This window comes from Ovis aries, chromosome 22 (assembly GCF_016772045.2).
Source record: "Ovis aries strain OAR_USU_Benz2616 breed Rambouillet chromosome 22, ARS-UI_Ramb_v3.0, whole genome shotgun sequence".
Classification (NCBI taxonomy): domain Eukaryota; kingdom Metazoa; phylum Chordata; class Mammalia; order Artiodactyla; family Bovidae; genus Ovis; species Ovis aries.
The window spans coordinates 22,815,456-22,836,220 of NC_056075.1; the positions used below are offsets into that span (position 1 = coordinate 22,815,456).

General features: G+C 51.6%; 3 protein-coding genes and 1 long non-coding RNA gene across 10 annotated transcripts; 2 read left to right on the forward strand and 2 right to left on the reverse strand.

Annotated features, from left to right (window-relative positions):
* The first annotated feature begins 225 nt into the window (after nucleotides 1-225).
* Nucleotides 226-2,231, forward strand: FBXL15 (F-box and leucine rich repeat protein 15). Its single transcript, XM_027960479.2, has 4 exons — nucleotides 226-292; nucleotides 466-619; nucleotides 952-1,457; nucleotides 1,901-2,231. The coding sequence occupies exons 1-4, from the start codon at nucleotides 240-242 to the stop codon at nucleotides 2,088-2,090; spliced, it is 903 nt and encodes a 300-aa protein (XP_027816280.1). The 5' UTR covers nucleotides 226-239; the 3' UTR covers nucleotides 2,091-2,231.
* Nucleotides 2,232-2,339: 108 nt separating this feature from the next.
* CUEDC2 (CUE domain containing 2) lies at nucleotides 2,340-9,786 on the reverse strand. Of its 7 annotated transcripts, none has more exons than XM_042238748.1 (9): nucleotides 9,653-9,786; nucleotides 4,180-4,263; nucleotides 3,706-3,849; nucleotides 3,553-3,614; nucleotides 3,345-3,412; nucleotides 3,080-3,259; nucleotides 2,882-2,943; nucleotides 2,740-2,800; nucleotides 2,340-2,664 (listed from the first exon to the last, which is right to left on the reverse strand). In XM_042238748.1, exons 2-9 carry the CDS (start codon nucleotides 4,251-4,253, stop codon nucleotides 2,518-2,520), a joined length of 798 nt encoding a protein of 265 aa, XP_042094682.1. In that variant the 5' UTR covers nucleotides 4,254-4,263; nucleotides 9,653-9,786; the 3' UTR covers nucleotides 2,340-2,517. The 7 variants fall into 7 exon arrangements, with proteins under 7 accessions (XP_042094682.1, XP_004020194.1, XP_011958247.1 ...); XM_004020145.4 differs by having other exon boundaries at nucleotides 3,345-3,466; XM_012102857.3 differs by having other exon boundaries at nucleotides 4,180-4,266.
* A 2,424-nt stretch (nucleotides 9,787-12,210) lies between these two features.
* LOC121817634 (uncharacterized) lies at nucleotides 12,211-19,000 on the forward strand. Its single transcript, XR_006057656.2, has 2 exons — nucleotides 12,211-12,250; nucleotides 15,025-19,000. It is a non-coding gene; the product is annotated as an uncharacterized LOC121817634 (long non-coding RNA).
* Nucleotides 16,789-20,165, reverse strand: C22H10orf95 (chromosome 22 C10orf95 homolog). The gene is made up of 2 exons (XM_015103276.3): nucleotides 20,066-20,165; nucleotides 16,789-19,805 (listed from the first exon to the last, which is right to left on the reverse strand). The coding sequence occupies exon 2, from the start codon at nucleotides 19,749-19,751 to the stop codon at nucleotides 19,098-19,100; it is 654 nt and encodes a 217-aa protein (XP_014958762.2). The 5' UTR covers nucleotides 19,752-19,805; nucleotides 20,066-20,165; the 3' UTR covers nucleotides 16,789-19,097.
* Nucleotides 20,166-20,765: the final 600 nt, after the last annotated feature.

The window sequence follows — 20,765 nt, forward strand, 5'->3', positions numbered from 1 at the left end:
CGCATTCTTCAGCCTCCAGTCTCAAGCCCTATAGCAGAGAAGGCGAGGTCTCAGTTTACACCACCGGTCTGTTCCGCCTTCGGTTTCAGGATCCATCCGGAGGGCTTTCAGATAGGATCCTCAGTGAGCCGGCACTCGATTGAATCGGTCTGTCTCTGTAGCTCAAGAGGGCGGGTTTGCTGCGTCCGCTCCAAGGCCACAGCGAGAAGACCTTACTGCGCACGCGCAGTAGGCAGCCGATGGAGCCACCGATGGACCCGTCCGGAGGGGAGCAAGAGCCCGGAGCCGTCAGGTACCGAGCACCGGAGGTGCCGAGAGAGGGAAGAAGGGCCTGGGGGAGTGGAGCTGAACCAGGGCTGGGCCTGGCGGCTGGTTTTAGGAGCCTAGGCTCAGGAGCATAACGGAGGCGGACTCGCAGGTAACAGTGACTCGGGGACGCCGCCGCCAACGCCCTTTTACCCACAGGCTCCTGGATTTGCCCTGGGAAGACGTGCTGCTCCCACACGTCCTGAGCCGGGTGCCGCTGCGCCAGCTGCTCTGGCTGCAGCGCGTCAGTCGGGCTTTCCGGGCACTAGTGCAGCTGCACCTCGCCCGGCTGCGCCGCTTCGACGCCGCTCAGGTGAGCCTGGGGCTGGAGCCCCGCCCCCTTCTGGATACTGCCCCCCCCCCCCCCCCGCCACTTCTGCCCCGCCTCCAGCCCCCAGCCCCTCTGTCTACCCTTCCGGATCGCCCGTGGGCCGCTAGGAATGCCTAGGAAGCGATCCACCCAGCGAGAAGTACTCTCAAAGGGGGAATACCAGGGATCAACTTGAGGGCGCGTAGGGTCTCTCCTGGGAGGGCAGGTGCCAAGCCCCGAGGGCAACCTGCTGCCAGGAAAGAACTCCTCAGGGGCGAGTAGGCAGAGTCCTCCCCCGGGAACAGCTGAGAGTCGAGGTGCCTCCCCGCCCATAGGTGGGTCCGCAGATTCCGCGGGCCGCATTGGCCTGGCTGCTGCGGGACGCCGAGGGGCTGCAGGAGCTGGCGCTGGCGCCGTGTCACGAATGGCTGTCGGACGAGGATCTGGTGCCGGTGTTGGCGCGGAATCCGCAGCTGCGGAGTGTGGCGCTGGCCGGCTGCGGGCAACTGAGCCGCCGCGCGCTGGGGGCGCTGGCCGAGGGCTGCCCCCGCTTGCAGCGCCTTTCGCTCGCGCACTGTGACTGGGTAGATGGGCTGGCGCTGCGCGGCCTCGCTGACCGCTGTCCGGCCCTGGAGGAGCTGGACCTCACCGCCTGCCGACAGCTCAAGGATGAGGCCATCGTATACCTGGCGCAGAGGCGCGGCGCAAGCCTTCGCAGCCTCTCCCTAGCGGTCAACGCCAATGTGGGGGATACCGCCGTCCAGGAGTTGGCTCGGAACTGCCCGGAACTCCAGCACCTCGACCTAACAGGGTGCCTCCGCGTCGGAAGCGACGGTATCAGGTGCCTGGGCCTGGGGTCGGTGAGATGGGAAAAGAGCGATCGCTTAAGTTCTCTGGGGGTAGGGGCGGGCTCTAGTTGGCAGAACTGGGGTTTCTGGATCTTTCTACTAGTAAGGAACTGCATTCTGAACAGGAAGTGCCTCCAGGAATACCTAGGCCAGAGATCCCATAGTTGAAAACCTTTTCTGAACTCCTATTTACACCTTGGGAGATTTCAGAAACAAAGTCAGATTTCTGGCTATTCAACAAGGGGAAAACCTTGCAATCCTGGGGCATGAAGTCTCTGGTTCACTGGAGGCATTGAGTGTATGACCTCAAATTAGGCCCCTTCCCTCCTGTAAGGAGGAAAGTATGCCATAACTGGAGGGAGACTGGGCTCTGCTGGCTCCCCCACCGCGTGTGTAGCGGCTTCACGCCCTTTGCCTCCCCCTGCTCCTCCCCCAGGACTTTGGCAGAGTACTGCCCAGCGCTGCGCTCGCTGCGGGTGCGGCACTGCCACCACGTGGCCGAGCCCAGCCTAAGCCGCCTGCGGAAGCGCGGTGTGGACATCGACGTTGAGCCGCCGCTGCATCAGGCCCTGGTACTGCTGCAGGACGTGGTGGGCTTCGCACCCTTTGTCAACCTGCAGGTCTGACCCGCCTGCCGATGGGCACAGCCGGACTGTGTGGCGGGGGCCTCACTGCGAACTGTAAGGAAACTGAACTGTGGGGGCCTCCAGTGAGAGGCCAGTGCCCTGCCCCACCCTAGAGCTTCAAATAAAAAGCTTTTTACCCCCTCTTGCCTGGTGCCGCTGCTCTGTTGGAGATAGGGGATGTGAAGTTGGGAGAGAAAGACACAGTATTCTAGCACCCCAGCTGTGAAATAACCAGAATGGACTCACACCTTCCTGGGGCTACCTTTACTGTGCTTGTGGCAGCTCCAAGAAGAGGTTAACACTGTAGAGCAAGGAAGTTGGGAAGGAAGGGGGACAGGAGTTAGGGCGGGCCCTGTGTGGTGTGTAGGGCTCCTGCATCCCTCTGGGATCTGAGCCTAGATGGCTCGGGCAGAGTCTGGCAAGTGCCTCAGTGGAAGCGGTACTTTCTGGCCGGCTTGAGGTTGATGTATGTGGCCTTCATCTCCTCAGCCTCAGGGTTCCGCACGTCTTTGAATCGCTCCCCTTTGGTGCTCACTATCTGGTTATCGATGTATCGGATCAGCTTCTTGGGAGCCTGTCAGGCAATCAGGCAGTGAGCAGCAGAAGCCTGGAGACAGATGCGCCCGCTCCACGACCCCGACCATCTCACCTCCTTAGGAGCCATAGGACGGTGAATCTTCTGATCCTCCGCACTATCCACCATCATGTACCTGCCAAAAACTGGCTGGGTGAAGCTCTTGCCACCCTGGGAAGACCCTCAAAGGTCCCAGCCCTGCCCAGCCCAGACTCACTTCTGCAGGATGAAGGACTTCAGCTCATCCTTTTGGGGGCCTCTGAGACGCCTGGGCAGGTCCTGCAGAGAGAAGCCAGGTGTAGGGCCTAGGGTACCAGCAGGGGAAGCAAATGGGGCTAGGCTAGGGGCAGGGGCTTAGCACTAAGCTGGAGCATGGCTGAGGTTGCATGGGGTGGGGGAGTCTAGCAGAGGATACCTGGTTGGGGCCATCCCAGGCTGGAGGCCCCTGCTTCCCCTCTACCAGCATCTGCACAGCTTCTTCCAAGTCCCCTCGAGCTTTGGCCAATACCCACTGGGCCTGCTCCACTGAACAGGTGGGAAAAACCTCCAGGAGTACGTCCACCCCTGGCAGCAGCTCTTCCTCAGGGCCGGCTGCCTGTGGCATAAATGTTGACAAGAGGCACTATTTCCTCCTTTCCAGCCCCCCGAGCTCCTTCACTGGTACCCTCCTCTACCAGTACCTCATCTTGGGTGTCCCCAGCAGAAGACATCATCTCTTCTTTGAGCTTTTCGGGCCGCTGCAGGGGCTCTGGGGAGATAGATACCTGACCTTGGACCTCGGAGCTCTGTGGCTGCACATTCTCTTAAAGGGGCAGAAAGAGCAACAGGTTTGCCAGGGTTTTGGAGGAGGCCGTTTGAGTCACCCAGGGGCCCGATTCCCAGGCTTACCTTTGTTCCTGGCACCACTCAACTGCCCTGAGAGCTTCTGGATCATGTCCCCTATTGTACCCCTGAAAAGACCAGGAGGGTGGTTAAAGGACAACTCTACCCACCCTCCACCATCAGCCAGCCCCCCTCGTCTTGGCCCCAGCCACGCCCCACCTGGGGATGTGGGCGAAGCCGGGCACATATGCCTCCATCATCTCAGTGAAAGCTTCCATGTCGAAATTCTCCTCTGATGGGCCTGAGGGGCCCAGGTCCCCAAGAACCCCAAGCACATAGGAAAAGATGACGTCATCCAAGCCGCTGCAGGAAGAGAACAAGACAAGCCCTATTAGCCTGGGACTCCAGCCCCTGGCTTCCTGGGGACCGTGAGGCAGACCTCAAGCCTTAAGCCTGGAGAGTATCCCACCCTCCCCCTTCCTCAGAGATTTGGTCTCCCCTCTGTTCAACAAGGGTGACGGGAACAGGATGAGAGGCAAGGCCACACCAGCAGATCATACTCAGCCCTTCCGCATCTCAGGAACAGGGCTGAGTGCTCCCCACCCCAGTCTCTCCACTGGTTAGGGTCCAGAGTCCTGCCCAGCTGCTCCAGCACTGGCCCAAGCATGACCCTTCCAGGAGAGCAGCTCCTACCTGAGATCAGCCTCTGGGAGGTGCGTCTGGACAAAGGCAAGGAGGGCTGCACTGACAATCCGCTCCAGCTCCATGCTCTCTCCTCTGCTGAAGGGATACAAGATGGAGGCTCATCAGGCCCTCTTCTGCCTGCCCCTGCCCACCAGGTCTGGGGGCAGCCAGCTCCTCCCTCCTGCCCTGCTGTAGAAACCATTTGTTGAAGTTGCCCGAAGCTTCCAACTCTCTGGTCCTCCCCCGCTCCCTCAAGCAGAGCCACAGCCCCCCGCCTCCCTATCTCTCCACCTCCTCCAGCCTGAGACAGGACAGGACACTGTCTCAGGAGAAGGTTTCCAGAGTGGAGGTTTCCCTCCTCCCTCCCCCTAACCTCTCCCCATCTCCCCACCCCACTCCCCAGAAGTAGGCCCAGATCTTCTGGGAAGACGCCAAGGTCTTGAGGTCACATGCCTCCTGGCTGAGGAATCCCATCACTGAGAGGGCCACTGGGCCCCCAAGTCCAGCCACAAGGGGCCCATTGTCCAGCCCCCCAAGGAACAGGCCTCAGGATTGAGCACAGCCATCCCCCCACCCAGAATGGGCCACCCACCCTTCACACAAAGGGGCTTTTCTGGCTCTGGGGCCCAGATAGAAGGGGAAGTCTTTCATGAATTCTATCTCCCTGCCTGGTCCTTGCCCTTCCAGCAGCTTGAGGCTACCTACAGAGGCTGTCCATTCTCGTTCCCAAGGCCTACGATGTCCTAGAAGATCTGGCCTTTGCCTACCTTCCAACATCACCACTCCCTCCTCGCTCATTCCACCAGCATCCTTGGGGTCCTTCAAACTCGCCCAGCTTCTTCCTGCCTATCTCTTCCAGATAACCACATGGCTCATCCCCTCACCTCTGCCGGGGCTCTGCTCAAATGCTGCCTCCAGAGAGACTGTCCCTGACTAACCTACCAAAAATAACCATTCCCCATATTCCCCAATCTCTTTCTCTGCTTTATTTTCTACATGGCATATACTAGTTTAATGTTATTTTTATGTTTATTTGCTTTTTGTCTCTCCTCCCCTAAAGAACATAAGCTTCAAGAAGAGAGAGTTGGGAGGGACTTTGTCTTATCCTTTGGTATAGCCCTAGCACTTAGAAAAATGCCTGCACTTAGTAGGTGCTTGATAAATACTTACTGACTTGTTTCAATCCTACTTACATGCTTTTGGCTCCATAAAGTCTGTATTTGGTAGCCAAGAACATACAGGTGGCAACAAACTGCTCCAGAGCCACAGGTCCAAATGTCAGCTTATCCCAGTTAGAAGACTCAGGAGCACCTACCCCCAATTCACCATATCCTTGCCATCTGTGTATACCCCCTCCAAACAGGCACCCCCTCCTGTTTCACTAGTTGACACAACTTGCTCAGCTGCCAAGCCTGAACTTGGGGGTTACCCTGAGTCTCACCCTCTCTCAACCCCACCTGCTGCAATCAACCAGTCACCAGGTCCCGCTCAAGTCTACTGCCTTATTCTCCATTCTAGCCACTTCTCCCCAACTTTAGTCTGGCTTCTGCTCCAACATCTCTACCAAATCTTCTCAGGCTAAGGTCAGGAGTTACTGTTTTCAGGTTTTGGTCTAATTATTTTTGTTGTTTAGTGGCTAAGTTGTGTTCAACTCTTACGCAACCCCATGGACTGTAGCCCTCCAGGATCCTCTGTCCATGGGATTTCCCAGGCAAGAATACTGGAGTGGGTGGCCATCTCCTTCTCCAGGGGATCTTCCAACTCAGGGACTGAACCCATATCTCCTGTGTTACAGGCAGATTCTTTACTGCTGAGCTACTGGGAAGCCCTAATTGGTCTAATTAGGCTGAACCATATGAATTTGCCAATATTATCCATTTTTTATCAAGAAAGAGAGAAAGGCCATTTCTTTCACCTCATATTTGCCCTTTCAGCAGTATCAGTATTGGTCTAGGAGGCATCACATCCTCCCGTTTCTCTTCCACCTCCTTGGCCATTTCTTCCCAGGCCATCCCTCTCCTCTTTTTCCCCTCTAACTGTGGCAGCAAAGCTCAGGCTCAAAGCTGCTTCTCCTCTCTTCAGTCTGCACACTCTGTCTCTGGAAGATCTCATCTGGGCCCAGATCTTCTTGTTCCAACTCCATGTCACCAATTCCCAAATGTCTAGTTCTCTAGTCCAGCCTCCTCCTCTGAGCTACTGACACCTCCATGGGGATGACTTAACATGTTCCAAACTGACATTCTCCCAAGTCGTCTACTCCTCCAAGGCTGTCCCTGTCCCCAGTGTACACCTGTCCATGTACCCAGCTGTTCCTGCCACAAGTCTGAGACCAGACGCTGTGAGGATCCCTGACACCATCCTACCCTCTGCCTTCCCACATCCAATCAGTCACCAAGCCCTGACCATTATTTCTCAACATGTCTACTTCTCTTCATCTCTCCTCCCACTCAGCTCCATCTCTTGCCTTAACTGCAAGTTTCCCAATCGTTCTCCTCACCACCATCTTTCCACCAACAACTTACTCTCCACAAAGACCATGGCTGTACAATCTTTACAAAAAATCATGTTCTTCCTGCATAACATCTATCCATGATTTCCTGTTTCCAGAGTAGTCCAGATTCTTTTTGTGGCCCTCAATTCAGGGCCTTACTCCTGCCTCTGTCTCTCCAGCCGTTATGTACCACTGCCCGCCCCCATCCCCACCCCAGATCACTCCTCTCCACCCTGGCTTGCTTTCACCTTGCCAGCACTCCAGCTTTTTCATGGCAAGAGTCTCTGCATGAACTGTTTCCTCTGCCTGGGTAACCTGCTGCATCCACCCCTTCACTTGCTAACTCCTCTCACCTTTCAGGTTTCATTTTACAGTTTCCTTCAAGGGATGCTGTCCCTGACCCTCTAGAACTGGTTTGGTCTCTATCTTACACCCTTACTCCAGACTACACTTTTCCTTACTTAACAACACCTTTTATAGCTATAATTAAAAAAATTACTGGGGCAATGTTTAATGATTCTTCCACTTGCTTCATGAGCACAGGGACTACACACCTGGTTTATTGATCAATGTACACTCAATAAAGTTACTTCCCACTTCACAAATGAAGAGACTGAAGCTCAGTGGGTTTAAGGACTTGCCCAGAGTCACCTGGCTTGACTGTAGTAGTCAAGAGATAAATCCAGGACTTCCTAGTTGAGTGTATATTCAAGGGGCTACTTTGGGAATGGGGGGATGTCAAGACCTCCAATTGGGTTGAGACAGGGCTGCCATCTACAATCACAGTTCCCTGGTTCCCTGACTGTTAACACAGAGTTGCTGTGACAGTACAGGGTCACTTGGGACAGCAGAACTAAGAAGCCCTATCCTACCAGGGGAGGCCAGCCTCTTGCTCCAGACCCTAGTACGGGCCCTGGCGAGGAGTGTAACTGCTCAAACCAGGCATACCAGATCCCATCATGCTGCTCCCCCAAGAAGTCAGTCCCCTGTGGAGACCAACATCCACCCCAGGTTATACCACTCCTGGCTGCTAGCAGCTGTCTGCCAACCTCTGTGAGGACCAAGGTCCATGGATGCTGCATGAAAGCTTCTAGGGAAGAAGTTCTCAGGGATGTGGCTGATGCCTAGCTTCTAGCCAAGGTCCAAGAAGTTATTCATGGCAAACACCTCACTGTGCTCAAATAAAAGTTTTCCTGCCCTGAGCTTTTGCTCTGGCTTATTTCCTAATAGAATGTCCCCGTTCCTCCTGTTCTTGGGCTGCCCAAACTTTCCCCTTCAAAGCTTGCCACTTCTTTCTTTCACCCTTCTCCACCCCTTAGGCTTCACTGGCATTCCTTTCCTACCCAGAACCTTCTCCTAATATTTCTCCTCATAGTCCCTGAGTTGGGGAAGCTGCAGCCCAAATAGCCAGGCTTCTCCAGGGTCAGAACGTGATTTCCCCAAGACTTTTCAAATTCTGGATATAGCCCACAGAACCCCATTACATCCTGGGGGCTCCAAATCAGGGTTCACTGGTTAGCTGCCCCCATGAAATGTGACTGACATCCTGTTGTGAGTCTTGTTTGAATACCTCTGATGAAGGTAATAATATTTAGCATTTACTGACTGCTTACAGGGCTTCCCAGGTGGCCCTAGTGGCCCTAAACAAACAGAGGTGGGTTCGATCCATTGGTCTGGAAGATCCCCTGGAGGAGGGCATGGCAACCCACTCCAGTATTCTTGCCTGGAGAATCCCCTGGACAGAGAATTCTGGTGGGCTACAGTCCATAGGGTCGTATAGGGTCGCACAGAGTCGGACACAACTGAAATGACTTAGCATTCATGGACGACTGCTTAAGATCTGCCAGGGATTGTTCTGTGCTCTTTACATGTATGAATTTACCTAATCCTCACAATTACCCTAACATATAGATACTAATATATCATATTATCCCATTTACCCAAAAGGAAATGGACACATTGTAAGGTTAAGTAATTTGCCCAGGATCACAAAGGAAGTTAATGGCAGTTTTATACCCAGGCAGTCTGGCTCCAAAACCTTCACTGTTAACCACCATACTACACCACCTTTCATGATGCAAAGGGTCTGTCCCTAACCTATGTTCTGATCCTCCTCTCCTGCTTGGCTAGCCCTCTTGCCTACCTCAGAATCTTTGCTCACACCATTCTCCCCACTCAGAATGTCTTTGCCCCTTTGCCCCTCACTTTGCAGGACTCACTTCCTCTCCGGAGCCAACCCTGACTGCCCCATCCTCACTGGCCAGGTGGCCTGGGAGCATCTCTGGGACCGCACAGCCCTAAACTCTCCAGATGCTCCATAATGCCTCCTCCCCTCCCCAAACAAATTTAAGTGAAACTGGGGAAAGAAGTACTATGTTGTTCCCTTCAGGTGGGGATGTGCCCCAGGTGGAGGGAGACCAGTAGGCCATGTGGGAGGAGTCCTGGGAAGCGGAGTGGAAGAAGCCCCGGGCACTCAAGAGTCTAGAAACGAGGTCTTCACTGCTTATCCCAGATTCTATGAAGCCCGGCTCCTGGGGCCCTGGTACATAACGCAGGTTCCAGAGGACATCATAGTCCCCTGACCCCCAAAGCAGCTCTTAGAAGCACCAAGTGGATCGAGGGGTATACGGGACTCCGGCATCCAAAATCAGGCGGGAGTATAAATGCCGGGTGATGGGAGTACAGGAAGTGGGGGCACAATGATGGCCGACCCCTGAAGCAGCAGCTCCCTAAACGAGCTAGCGGGATACCCTTAAGCATCCAGAATAGTGGGCCCGAGGGCACATGGATGCGCTTGCGGCCCTGGGGGACACATGATGAGGGAGGCCGGAGCAAGCTAAAAAGTGCCTTGATACAGGCCACGGCGAGAATCAGAGATGGGGGTCCGGCGGGCCCCGGGGGTACTGTGGGGAGACACACGGGACGGGTACCCTTGGTCAGTGCTCTCCGCGACTCTTCCAGCCCTGAGTCGGGGCCTGGAGGGGGAATCACCTGCTCCGTCGGGCGCCGCCGGCGACTTGTCCCGCGCGGTGCAGCTCGCATGCCCCCAGCCCCACCAACGAGATCAAAGGCGGGGCCCAGAGCGGTTCACTTCCAGAAGCGCTGTGGTGGCCATTTTTAAGAAGGGCAATTGCCCATAAGTGGGCGGGACTTCTGCTTCCAGTCTCATTTGTCTCAGGGTTTTGGACGGGCTCTCGCGGAGGCCATTTTTTTGAGGGTAGGGAGTAGTTACGCATGATAACGCCATGGGTGGAGTCTCACCGATTGACTGTATACCCTCCTAGTTCCTTGTCTGCCCAGACCAAGGACATTAGGCCCCACCCAGTGTATTCCCACCCACTTTATTTCCTAGCCCCCCAAATCTCCCTCAAATCCTGTATCTTCCCCTCGACTTCTTGTTTTTCCCGTCTTCCCACAATCCCGTGGCTCACTGGTTGATTCTGGTGGCCCCTACTGCTAGACCTGGTGTTCCCCAAATCCCACTGTCTCTCCTCCTACGTGTCCAGTCCAGATTCAAGCCCTGTCACCCATCAACTCTTAGGTACTGACTTACCCGCCATGCGTGTGTGTGCGTGTGTGTCGGTCTCCTTGTGACCCCATGGACTGTAGCCCCAGGCTCCTGTGTCCATGGAATTTTCCAGGCAAAAATAGTGGAGTGGGTTGACATTTCCTCCTCCAGGGGGTTTTCCCAACCCAAGGATGGAACCTGCGTCTTCTGTATTGGCAGGAAGATTCATTACCACAAAGCCACCAGATAAGACTAGATCTGCTCGTATGCATTCTCTTAACAGTGATGTCTCCCCAAGATTAGGGTGGCTACAGGGCCTAAGTTTTGGGACCTGGAACCTGGTTTGGATTGGGGGAAGGGGCAGCAGGTGCTCTGAGGACCCACCTGAGCTCAGGTGCAGGATGCCTGCAGGCCAGTACCTTAATGCCCACGTTGGCAGGGCTCCTCATTTAGGACAGGATGGCTGAACCCCAGTACCCAGTAAAACCTCAGCTTCCTCTTTCTGTTCCTGCTACCTCAGCTTCCTGGTGCTATCCAGGGGGGAAGTCCAGAGCCTTCCCTTCCCAGAAGTCCTTCAGTGGGTCATGATGGAAAGAGTTCTCCCATTCCCAGCCACGAGGCTGAGCCTCTTTTCAGGTCTAGTCCTCCTGTAGGGTGCTGGGGGCCCAGATATTGTCCCTACGCTGAGAAGTTCATGGTCCAAGGGAGAAAGTCCCATTCTCTTCCCTAAGGACAGAAGCAATGCCAGAATATGGAGAAAAAGAGGATCACCACTCCCTATTCCAGTCCTGTCCCTCACTTCAACCTCCCACCTCCCCACCAGGATTCTCTAGCCTCAAAGAGAGCAAGATGTGGGCTGCTGGGGAAAGGGGGCAGGAAAGGGGAGGAAAGAAAGAGGGAGCGCTTTTGGCGTCGCGTCTCCCATAAAAGCTCTGCTGCTGACAGCCTGGTGCTGCTGGGGTTAATGAAGGGTGGGGTGACAGCCACTTTGAACTCAGGCCAAGCAGGCCCCTGGGAAGGAGGTGATGGATAGCTGCCAGGCCTCTAAAGACTAAGCCATCGCTCCCCTCCCCCAGCCCCCCATCCGTCCTCCCTCTCCCCTCCATTGCACAATACTGATGCCTCTTCTCTCCCTACCACCCCCATTACAGGAATTTCCAGGTTTCCTCAGTAGAGCTGTCCCTGGTTCCAAGCCCAAGACCCTGGCGACCTGTTTCTTGAATGGCAGGGATGTAGCTACTTATCATGGGAAAGAACTTCTTGAGGTTTCAGGGAAAGACCATTTAGGGGGAGCCCCTCAATTCCCAGCTCAGATTCTGGAGGATCTCAACTCTGTGCAGTAAGAGTTGGGTTCTGGAATCAGAGGACAGAGGGTGGGCTGGGGAGAGGGCCCACCACAGACACAGGGACACATACAAACCTTAATCAGGAGCTCCAGGGAACACTAGTCCCATGCGACATTCACACTGCCTGGGCCTTAACCCCCTGATTTTTCTTTTCCCTCAGGTCTCAAACTATCTTTCCACGGAATGGGAATAAACTCCACTTATGCTTTGGATGTAGCTTGAAGCCACATGAGTAAGAAGGAGGGAGACTGATACCCCCTCCCTCCCCATTCCGTGAGTGAATTCTGGAGCTGATGCTGGGCCTCCTAAGCCGATGGGGAAAGCTAGAATCTTGTGCTGAAGCCTCCACAGCACATCAGCTCCCCACCATTCAACCTCAGAGTGAGGAACTGGGCTTGAATTAGGCAGAAAGGGCAGATTTCCCAGACATTAAGGGCAGAGAAAGAACCCAGTGGCTTGTTTCAGGGGGTGGGAGGGACTCAGTCAGAGACTGAGGTGAGGAAGGGGATGCTTTGAAAGATGAGGGGTGGGTGGAGAAGGGGGTCCCCATTCTTGCTTGAGGTCAAAAAGGGCTCTCTGGGCAGGGTGCCCGGCCCTCCCACACCTTCCTCCTTTCTCAGAAGAGCCAGGATGGGGCGGGGGCGGGAGTTGGCTGGGGCGGGGCCTATTTAAGGAGCAGTCTCTGGGAGCATCACTGTAGATCCAGCTCCAGGAGGGAGAGGAGAGGCTTCAAGGGTAAGTGCAGACCTGTTCCTTTCAACTCAAGTTGGGGGTGGTGGTGGAGGGTGGCTCTTGAGCCTGCACGCTTGCCTTTCCCTCTCCAGAGACAGGCTGCAGCTCTGCCCTGAGTGGAAATAGCACCCTAGTCCTCAGTTTAACTCTCTAGAAAGTCACAGTGTGTTTCAGGGAAGTCTTTCTCTTCCATTCCCTTATCTATACCAGGTACTTCAGATCTTCATTTCAGGTGTATTTGTGTGTGTGTGTGTGTGTAGGGGCGGGGGCAGTGGTTTCAGGGAGCTTGGACTCCTGGGCCTCTATCTTGTGGATCCACATTTTGTGGGTCTTGTTTGGCTCAGGAGGCCTGTCTCTAGAGAAATATCCTCTCAGTGTACATACTCTAGCTCTTCCCCCAGTCCCTTGTCTATCCAATTCCACACCTAGCCCCATTGGAGCACATTTGGGCAGGGATGATGGGACCCTTTCTAAATGGAATCTCTACCACAGCCCTGAGCCCCCCCCCCCCCCCGCCCCATATCTAATATCAGTATCCTGTTGGAATTGAGAGAACCTTTGCCTCTTCTAGCAATGGACCTCTGTTTTCTGCTCCAAGCTCAGACCCTTCCTGGAATAGGAGGAATCTTGAGATCTCGGGTTTCTCACCTGATCCATCCTGGGGATGAGGAAAGATTCACAGAAGAGAGCGCAGGAGGGCAGCATCAAGGTTAAGAGAACTTTGGCCACCTGGCTCTGAGAACTGAATTCCATAGGCTGTGAGCTCTAGCAAATGCCCTAGGGACTCAGTTCTGGTGCCCGGCTGCGCTACACCATCAATACTGAGGTCACAGGGCATCAGCCAGGTGCTGCCACTGGCCCAATCTTTTAACAACTTCAGTTCAAGCCACTCTTCTTGTCAGAGACTTCAATGGCTCCCCAAAACTCCTCACTTTGCCGTTAAAGTCTTTCGAAGTATGGCCTCCACTTAGCTTTGAAGCCTGACCCTCCACTGCTTCCTGGTTATAACCTGCCTTCCAGTGAAACCCTGCTCCTTCCTGCTCCTTCTGCCACGCTTTTACTTGTGCTGACCCCTCCTCAGTTCTTCTCTGGACACCTCCTTTTCATCGCTGTTAGATTCCTACACCTCCTTCAAAGTCTTTCTCAGATGCCTCTTACAAGAAGCTTCTCCAGTGCCTCAATGATGCATATGATGTCCTACAAATCCTCCACACTCTGCTTCCAGTGGGGCTTGATTCATGAGCCCCATGATGACTAGTCTAGTATTCTTCAGAGTGGCTGTTCAATAAATGTTCCTTGTATTTTGCTGAGCATGTCTAATGTATGAAAAGGCCTATATGTTAAGGCTACGTCAGATTTCCCAGGTTTATAGGCCTCAGTTTCCTTATCTGTAAATGGGGATAATAATTATATACACATCAAGGTTTTGTGAAAATTAAATGATAGTTTCTGTACAGGGCTTAGCACAGTGCCTGCACACAGTAAGTGCTCAGTTAAGTGTGTAAGATTGTTGTGATAATTACCCTCCTTTCAGTAGAATGTGAGTTACCCAGTTGGGAGGTGGGATAGGGTTTAAAATTGGTCAGTCATGGTTTATTGGCAAAGGGCTCTAAACCAAATGCCAGGGTTGGGTAAGGCTGGGGGAAAGCCAGGAGGAGAAGTCCATCAGGATGAGAGTATGGTGGCTCAAGACCCACTGAAATAGGGACAGTAGGTAGATTCCCACCTACTGTGTGACCTTGGGTGAGTCACTCCTCTCTGGCCTTGGTTTCCCAACGGAAGGTAACTTGAGGAGGTTGAGCCAGGTAAACAGTAAAGTCTCTGGCAGCCCTGATGTTTTATGAGTTCTAAGCTTCTAAGGGTTAAGTTCAAAGAAAAGATCAAAGAAAGAAACATCTAGGACTCCCTGCAGGGCTTCCTTACAGCCACAGACAGGGCTGGAGCACTGGGGTTTGGAAGCAATGGCAGGCTGGACTGAGCTGAGTAGCAGCCCTTCCTTCAAAAAGTCTATAATTGGGGACCTCCTCCCTCACCGGGGCTGGGGGATAGGGGTAAATTATGTGCAGTTTCTGGATATTTCCAGGGCATAAGTGAAGGCCTTGGGGGAAGAATGTGTGTGAGCAATGTGGATTCTTAGAGATGAGGAGAGTTGAGAGACTTTAAGAGTGGGCCTGAGAGGGTAGAAGAGGAAGGGGATTCAGAAAAAAATCTTATATGGTGGGAGATTCATGATTTACTTAACCTGCTGTGTTTCAAAAAAAAAGAAAAAGGATTTGAGGAGGCTTACCAGCATGTAGAAAATTCTCTAAGATTAAAATATAAAATCTGTGACAAATTACATTTTAAATGTGTATCCTTTTTGATCCAGAGACTCAATATCCTTATTATCACTAGTTTTAGTTAGAAATTGTTTCAGACTTACAGAAAAGTTGCAAGAATAGTACAAAGAACTGTGACTTAACCTTATACCAGATTCACCAACTGTTAACCTTTTTCTTTTTCTTTTTTTTTGCCATATTGCTTTCTTTAATATATAGTCCTCATTCAAATCTTGCTACTTGTCCCAACATTGTCCTTCATAACAATGTTCATTCTGGTCTAGCATCCAAAAGAGGATCATGCATTGCATTTAGTTTTCATGTCTGTTTCATCTCCTTTGACTTGAAACCTTTGTTTGTTATGACACTGACATTTTTGAAAATTTTTCTCTCAATTTAGGTTTTTGTTTCCTGATGATTATGCCTTACCACTGAATTTTTGATGTTGTATTTTTTCAGTTTAACATATCCAAAGCACATGATGTCAGTTTGTCTCCATTAAAGAAAAAAATTAAAGACACTCATTAAAGATGGTAAGGAAAAAAAAATGGTAAGAAAGATTTTGTTTAAGAGGGACTACTGCAATGGGGTTATTAACATGTTACCCACCACTTTTCCCTATTATACTATTAGGTTACTATTTTCTTCAGGTTAATATTTTAAAATTTGTAATTAATAAATATCTTATTGGAACATACATGAAACTATATAAATACCAGGTTTTTCATCAGACTTTCACCCATTATTTTTAGTGTCCAGGAATGAGTCTCACTTGAATCATTCATTACTGTGATGATTGGGGATGGTAATTTTCTAATTTCATTTTTCCTTCTTCTATAAGGAGAGCTTTCCAGTCACATGTATTTATTTAGTTAATATTAGCATGGACTTAGGGATCCTTATTTTATTCAGAAGGTTATAATCTGTTACTGTGATTATTTGTTTTGATGCTTACAGTGTCCTTGATTCGGTCAGTGGAAGTCCCTTCAAGTTGGCGCCTTTGTTCTTTTGATATTTTTGAGGAGTCCTTTAATTTCTGGCACAAGTTGTTCCAGGCTCATCTTGTACCTTTCCTGCCACAGCCTTGAAATCAGCCATTCTCCCAAGGGGAGTGGTTCCTTTTTTGGAGGATGGAATTTAGAATCACAGATCTGGGCACTGGCTGTGCTTGTTGCTACCAGGGTGTCATTGTTCAATGATTCAATCTCTAATTTTAAGGTTTCAGATTCCACAATTTAACACTTGTATATGTAAACAAAGATGCATATTCAAGGACATTTATTTTCTCATCACTCTCTCAGCTTATTTCTCAAATGTCTCCTAACTGTTCTCCCTATTTCTACAATGGCCCCTCTATAGTCTCTTTTCCACACATCATCCAGAATAATTTAAAAAAAAATCTCATCACATTTCCCTGTGCTCATAATCTCCTCTAAGGAAAAAAATCCAAAATTTTCTACATGGCTTCAAGATGCCACAGGATCCAGCTTCATCTGTAACTTCATTAACTATTCAGTTCAGTTCAGTCACTCAGTCATGTCTGACTCCTTGTGACCCCATGAAGCACAGCATGCCAGGCCTCCCTGTCCATCACCAACTCCCAGAGTCCACCCAAACCCATGTCCACTGAGTCGGTGATGCCATCCATTAACTGTTACATTCCCACTAACTCACGGGACAAGGACACCCCAGCCAAGGGTGTTTGTACTTGCTTTTCTCCCCCAGCTATTTAAATAGCTTGCAAAGCTCTTTATTAGGTCTTCACTGAAGAGTCATCTCTTCTGAGAAGCCTTCCCTAAGTATCCTGCTGAAAATAGCACCCCATCACTTACTGCTGTATGACACTGCATTGTATATTCCCCTTTGCTTATTGTCAGTCTTCATTTCCCTACATTACATCTCTAAAGTAAGCTCTATCAAGAGCAGAGAGTTGTTTATTTTTCTCCTAGAGCCCCAGTGCCTAGAATACTGCCCAGCACATGTGGGCTTTCAAATGCCTGTTAAGTCAATGAAGATGACTTTCATTCCTTGGGACTTTTGCATTTACCATACTTTCTGCCTGGCTTCCCCTCACCCTTCTCTTTGCACAGCTAGCTTTTTCATATTCTTTAGGTCTCAGCTTAAATGTTTTCCATAAGGACAGAAACTGCCATGGCTATCTCATTCACGACTATATCCTCAGGGCCTGCAATAGTTCTTGGCAAATAAAAGGCATTCAAGAAATTTGTTGAATGGACTTTTAATAGCTAAAAACTGAAAAGAATCCAAATGCTATAGACTGTTAAAGAATGAGGTAACACCATGTGCACTGGCATAAAACGATGTCCAAGATATACTTAGTGTAAAATGCAACAAGCAAGACTGCAATTCCTTTTATGTAGGTAATATGAGGTGCACAGAAAAAAACAGTAAAAAATACTAGATTGGACCTCAGTAATCATTTGCGGGTGATGGTCTTCCCAGGTGGCCCTAGTGGTAAAGAACCCTCCTGCCAATGCAGGAGACATAAGAGACACAGGTTAAGTCTCTGGGTCAGGAAGATCCCCTGCAGGAGGATACGGCAACCCATTCCAGTATCCTTGCCTGGAGAATCTCATGGACAGAGGAGCCTGGTGGGTGACAGTGCATAGGGTCACACACAGCTGGACACAACTGAAGGGACTTAGCATGCCACACAAAATATCAGAACAGATTTTAATTCTCCATTTAATAAATTTCAGTATTGCAAACTACTTTTTAAAAACAAATAATAACCTTTGAGCACTTAGTATATGACAGTTATTGTGGTAAACACTTTGTGTGCAGGATTTCATGATATCTTCTCAATAATCTTATGAGATAAGTCCTGATACCATCATCCCCATTCGCGATGAGGAAATTGGTTCAGGGACATTAAATAGTTCACTCAAGGTCACACAGTAGACCTAACACACTACAACAACTCCCTGTGTTTCCATAATTTAAAAAAATAAGGAAAGGAAAATAAGATGAAACTAGGGGTAACAGTTCAGGATCCAGGTTTTACACAAAAGATGCTAAGCAAATTTGGCTCCCCAGAAACCAGGGCAAAGAGAAAAATATGATCAATTATGAGATCCTTGGTGCTTCACAGATAAAAAAACCATTCATCAGGAGAAACATCGTTACCAAGTGCTGAGGTTTAACAGAACTTCTGCATGAAGCTCATAATTATAGCAGTGTTCAATCAAGTGATCTGCAGTTTCAGTAACATACCTGTATACCCAGGTATCTTCTGGCCAACTACAAATGGAAGTTCACTGAAAGCATTTCCATGAGGAGCCAAACTTATGCAGCCTGGGTCTTAGATCTGGTGGTATGGCTAGAGCTGTAGTTAAAATTCGATGTGTGGCTTAATCCTCCAGCAAACTCCTAGAATAGCGCACATTCAACCTATTAAAGACTGTCAGCAAGAAGGAGGAGACAAGATACAAATATATGTATGACTGAGTCCCTTCGATGTTCACCTGAAACTATCACAACATTGTTTATCGGCTATCCCACAATATAAAAGTTTAAAAAGAATCAGGAAACAAGATGTGACATTCATCTTAGATTTCAACCCTGGTAAAATTTCCAGGTAGGCTGTACTAGTTTTATTCTTCTTTAACAGATGAATAAACTGAGGCTCAGAGAGTCTAGAAAATGTCAGTCAGTTCAGTTCAGTCCGTCCAACTCTTTGCAACCCCATGGACTGCAGCATGACATTCCTCCCTGTCCATCACCAACTCCCAGAGTTTACCCAAACTCATGTCAGAGCCAGCCCTAAATCTGTGTCTTAGGGATCCCTTCCTCAGCCATGCTTGCCATCCACACCTCAACAAAATAGCTGATGCCCTCAGAATCTCTCTATGGGTGGTGGGCCTCAGGACCTAGGAGAAAGTCCTCTTGCACTGGAAGGGAGCTGGTTAAGGGAAATGGGGCCCGGCGAGTGAGGAAGTACACATTTCCCACTCTAATTCCTGACACCTTGTACCCCAAAAAGGGAAGTAAGGCTCACATTACATAGATGAAGAAACCCCACCTCCACCCCCAAACATAAAAACAATCTTAAAGCCTACACCTGACTTCAGTCATTTACTTTTCTTTACAGGCTGGGAATAAGTGGGCCCTCAGCTTGGGGAGTTAGGGCAGATTTCCTGGAGAGAAGAGACGAAAAAGGGCACGTGGGGGCTCATTGCAGGGCAGGGTTCATGGGGAGGAGGTTGGGCAGGGAGGAAACAAAGGGTCCAGACCCTTCCTCCACCACACGCTCAGGCTTTCCAAGTCCAAGGAGAAGGAAGGAGTAACAGGACACCCACTCAGATCTCTTTGATCCCTTTTCGCCCTCGCCCCGCCATCCTGCAAAAACCTGAAATCAAGGAAGAGCAGCAAGCCAGCGGTGCTTAAAAAAAAAAAAAAAAAGGCAAAAATACAGGTGACAGGTGCACCCAGCCCCAGCGCATAGCTGCGGCGGCAGGAAAACGGCGCGCGTGCTCACCGTCGCCTGCCGCCGGGCCTCGCGCGCCCTCAGCTCAAGCCTTCCTCTTCTGCCGGCGGCCGCGCTCCACCGCTTCCCCCGCGGGACTGTTGTCCCCGCTGTCGCTGCTGGCCGGCGGCCACAGGGCTCCCCTCTCGACGCGGTTCTCGGGCTCTCGCAGGCGCGGCGAGCCCCGCAGCAGGAACTCGCCGCCGCGGTAGGTGACGCGCACGTTGGTGCGCGGGTATGTGCCGTACACTCGGCGCAGCTCCCGGCGCACGGAGTCCGGCAGCTCGAGGCGCGGGCCAAGCGCGCGCTCTACGCGGCCCCACCGCAGCTCGGCCTGCACGGTGCCGCCTTCCGGCCACTGCGCCCCGCTCTCGACCGCCGCCTGCGCCGTGGCCGCGGGCGCCTGCAGCGATGGCCCCAGGTAGCCGGGCGCGGGGAACGGCGGGCGCAGGGCCGCGGCGTAGGCCGGTGGGAAGACCCAAAAGGGCGGCGCGAACTCCAGGGGCGCGCCGGTGGCGTGGAAGCAGTGGTATTCCCGCGGAGCAGCCCACTCACCGCCGCACAGGTCGCGAGGCCGGCTGCAGAAGTTATGGGCCTGGATAGGGGGCAGCAGCAGAGGGGCGGGCTGGTAGGTGTAGGTGAGGTGCTGCAGTAGAGGCCAGACGTCCTCCCCAGGCGCTCGGCAGTAGCATGCGTACATGGTCCGAAGTTCAGGCGGCCGGCGTGGTACCTGGGGCCTTGTCCTGGTCCAGACCTGGAGTAGGGGAGATGGATGCGCTTTGTTCTCAGGTCCACCGCCGATCCTAATGCCTAGTAAACGCAGGCCCTGATTCACAGCAGGAGCCCCTGCGATTGTGCCCCTGGCTTTGGGAACTCTTACTAAGGAGTTTGGCTACCAGGTCACCTCTTTTCCTAGGGCTGGACCCAAAGCTCAGGCTCCCAGCAGGCAGGAAAGACTCAAGGCCGTTTGAAGCCCCAGCCCTGAAATGCTCTTCCAGGTAGCTCCCCACTCACTTGTCTCCTTTAGCCTCGGGGAGCTGGCCCCCAGCATTTGGAGGAACCTGAGAGATCCAGGAGCAGAGCTCCTCTCCACCACTTTTCAGTTGATCTGCTGTTCTTCCTGCCCTGATTCGGCCACACCTCCTGGTTTCCAGGCAAAGGGAAACACCTTGACCTTGCCAGAAGCCAGCCAGCCTGTGTTTACACTGGGTGAACCTGCTGGAATCATGTTGGCCCCAACTTAGACACAACCTCCGTGAGGGCATCCTGGTGCCCTTTGCAATTAGGTTAGCTCTCTGTTATCCACATCCCATTTTCCCAGTCAGATGGATTGAGTTATCATGGCATCTGGTCCCATCACTTCATGGGAAATAGATGGGGAAACAGTAGAAACAGTGTCAGACTTTATTTTGGGGGGGCTCCAAAATCACTGCAGATGGTGACTGCAGCCATGAAATTAAAAGATGCTTACTCCTTGGAAGAAAAGTTATGACCAGCCTAGATAGCATATTTAAAAGCAGAGACATTATTTTGCCAACAAAGGTCTGTCTAGTCAAGGCTATGGTTTTTCCAGTGGTCATGTATGGATGTGAGAGTTGGACTGTGAAGAAAGCTGAGCGCCGAAGAATTGATACTTTTGAACTGTGGTGTTGAAGAAGACTCTTGAGAGTCCCTTGGACTGCAGAAAGATCCAACCAGTCCATTCTGAAGGAGA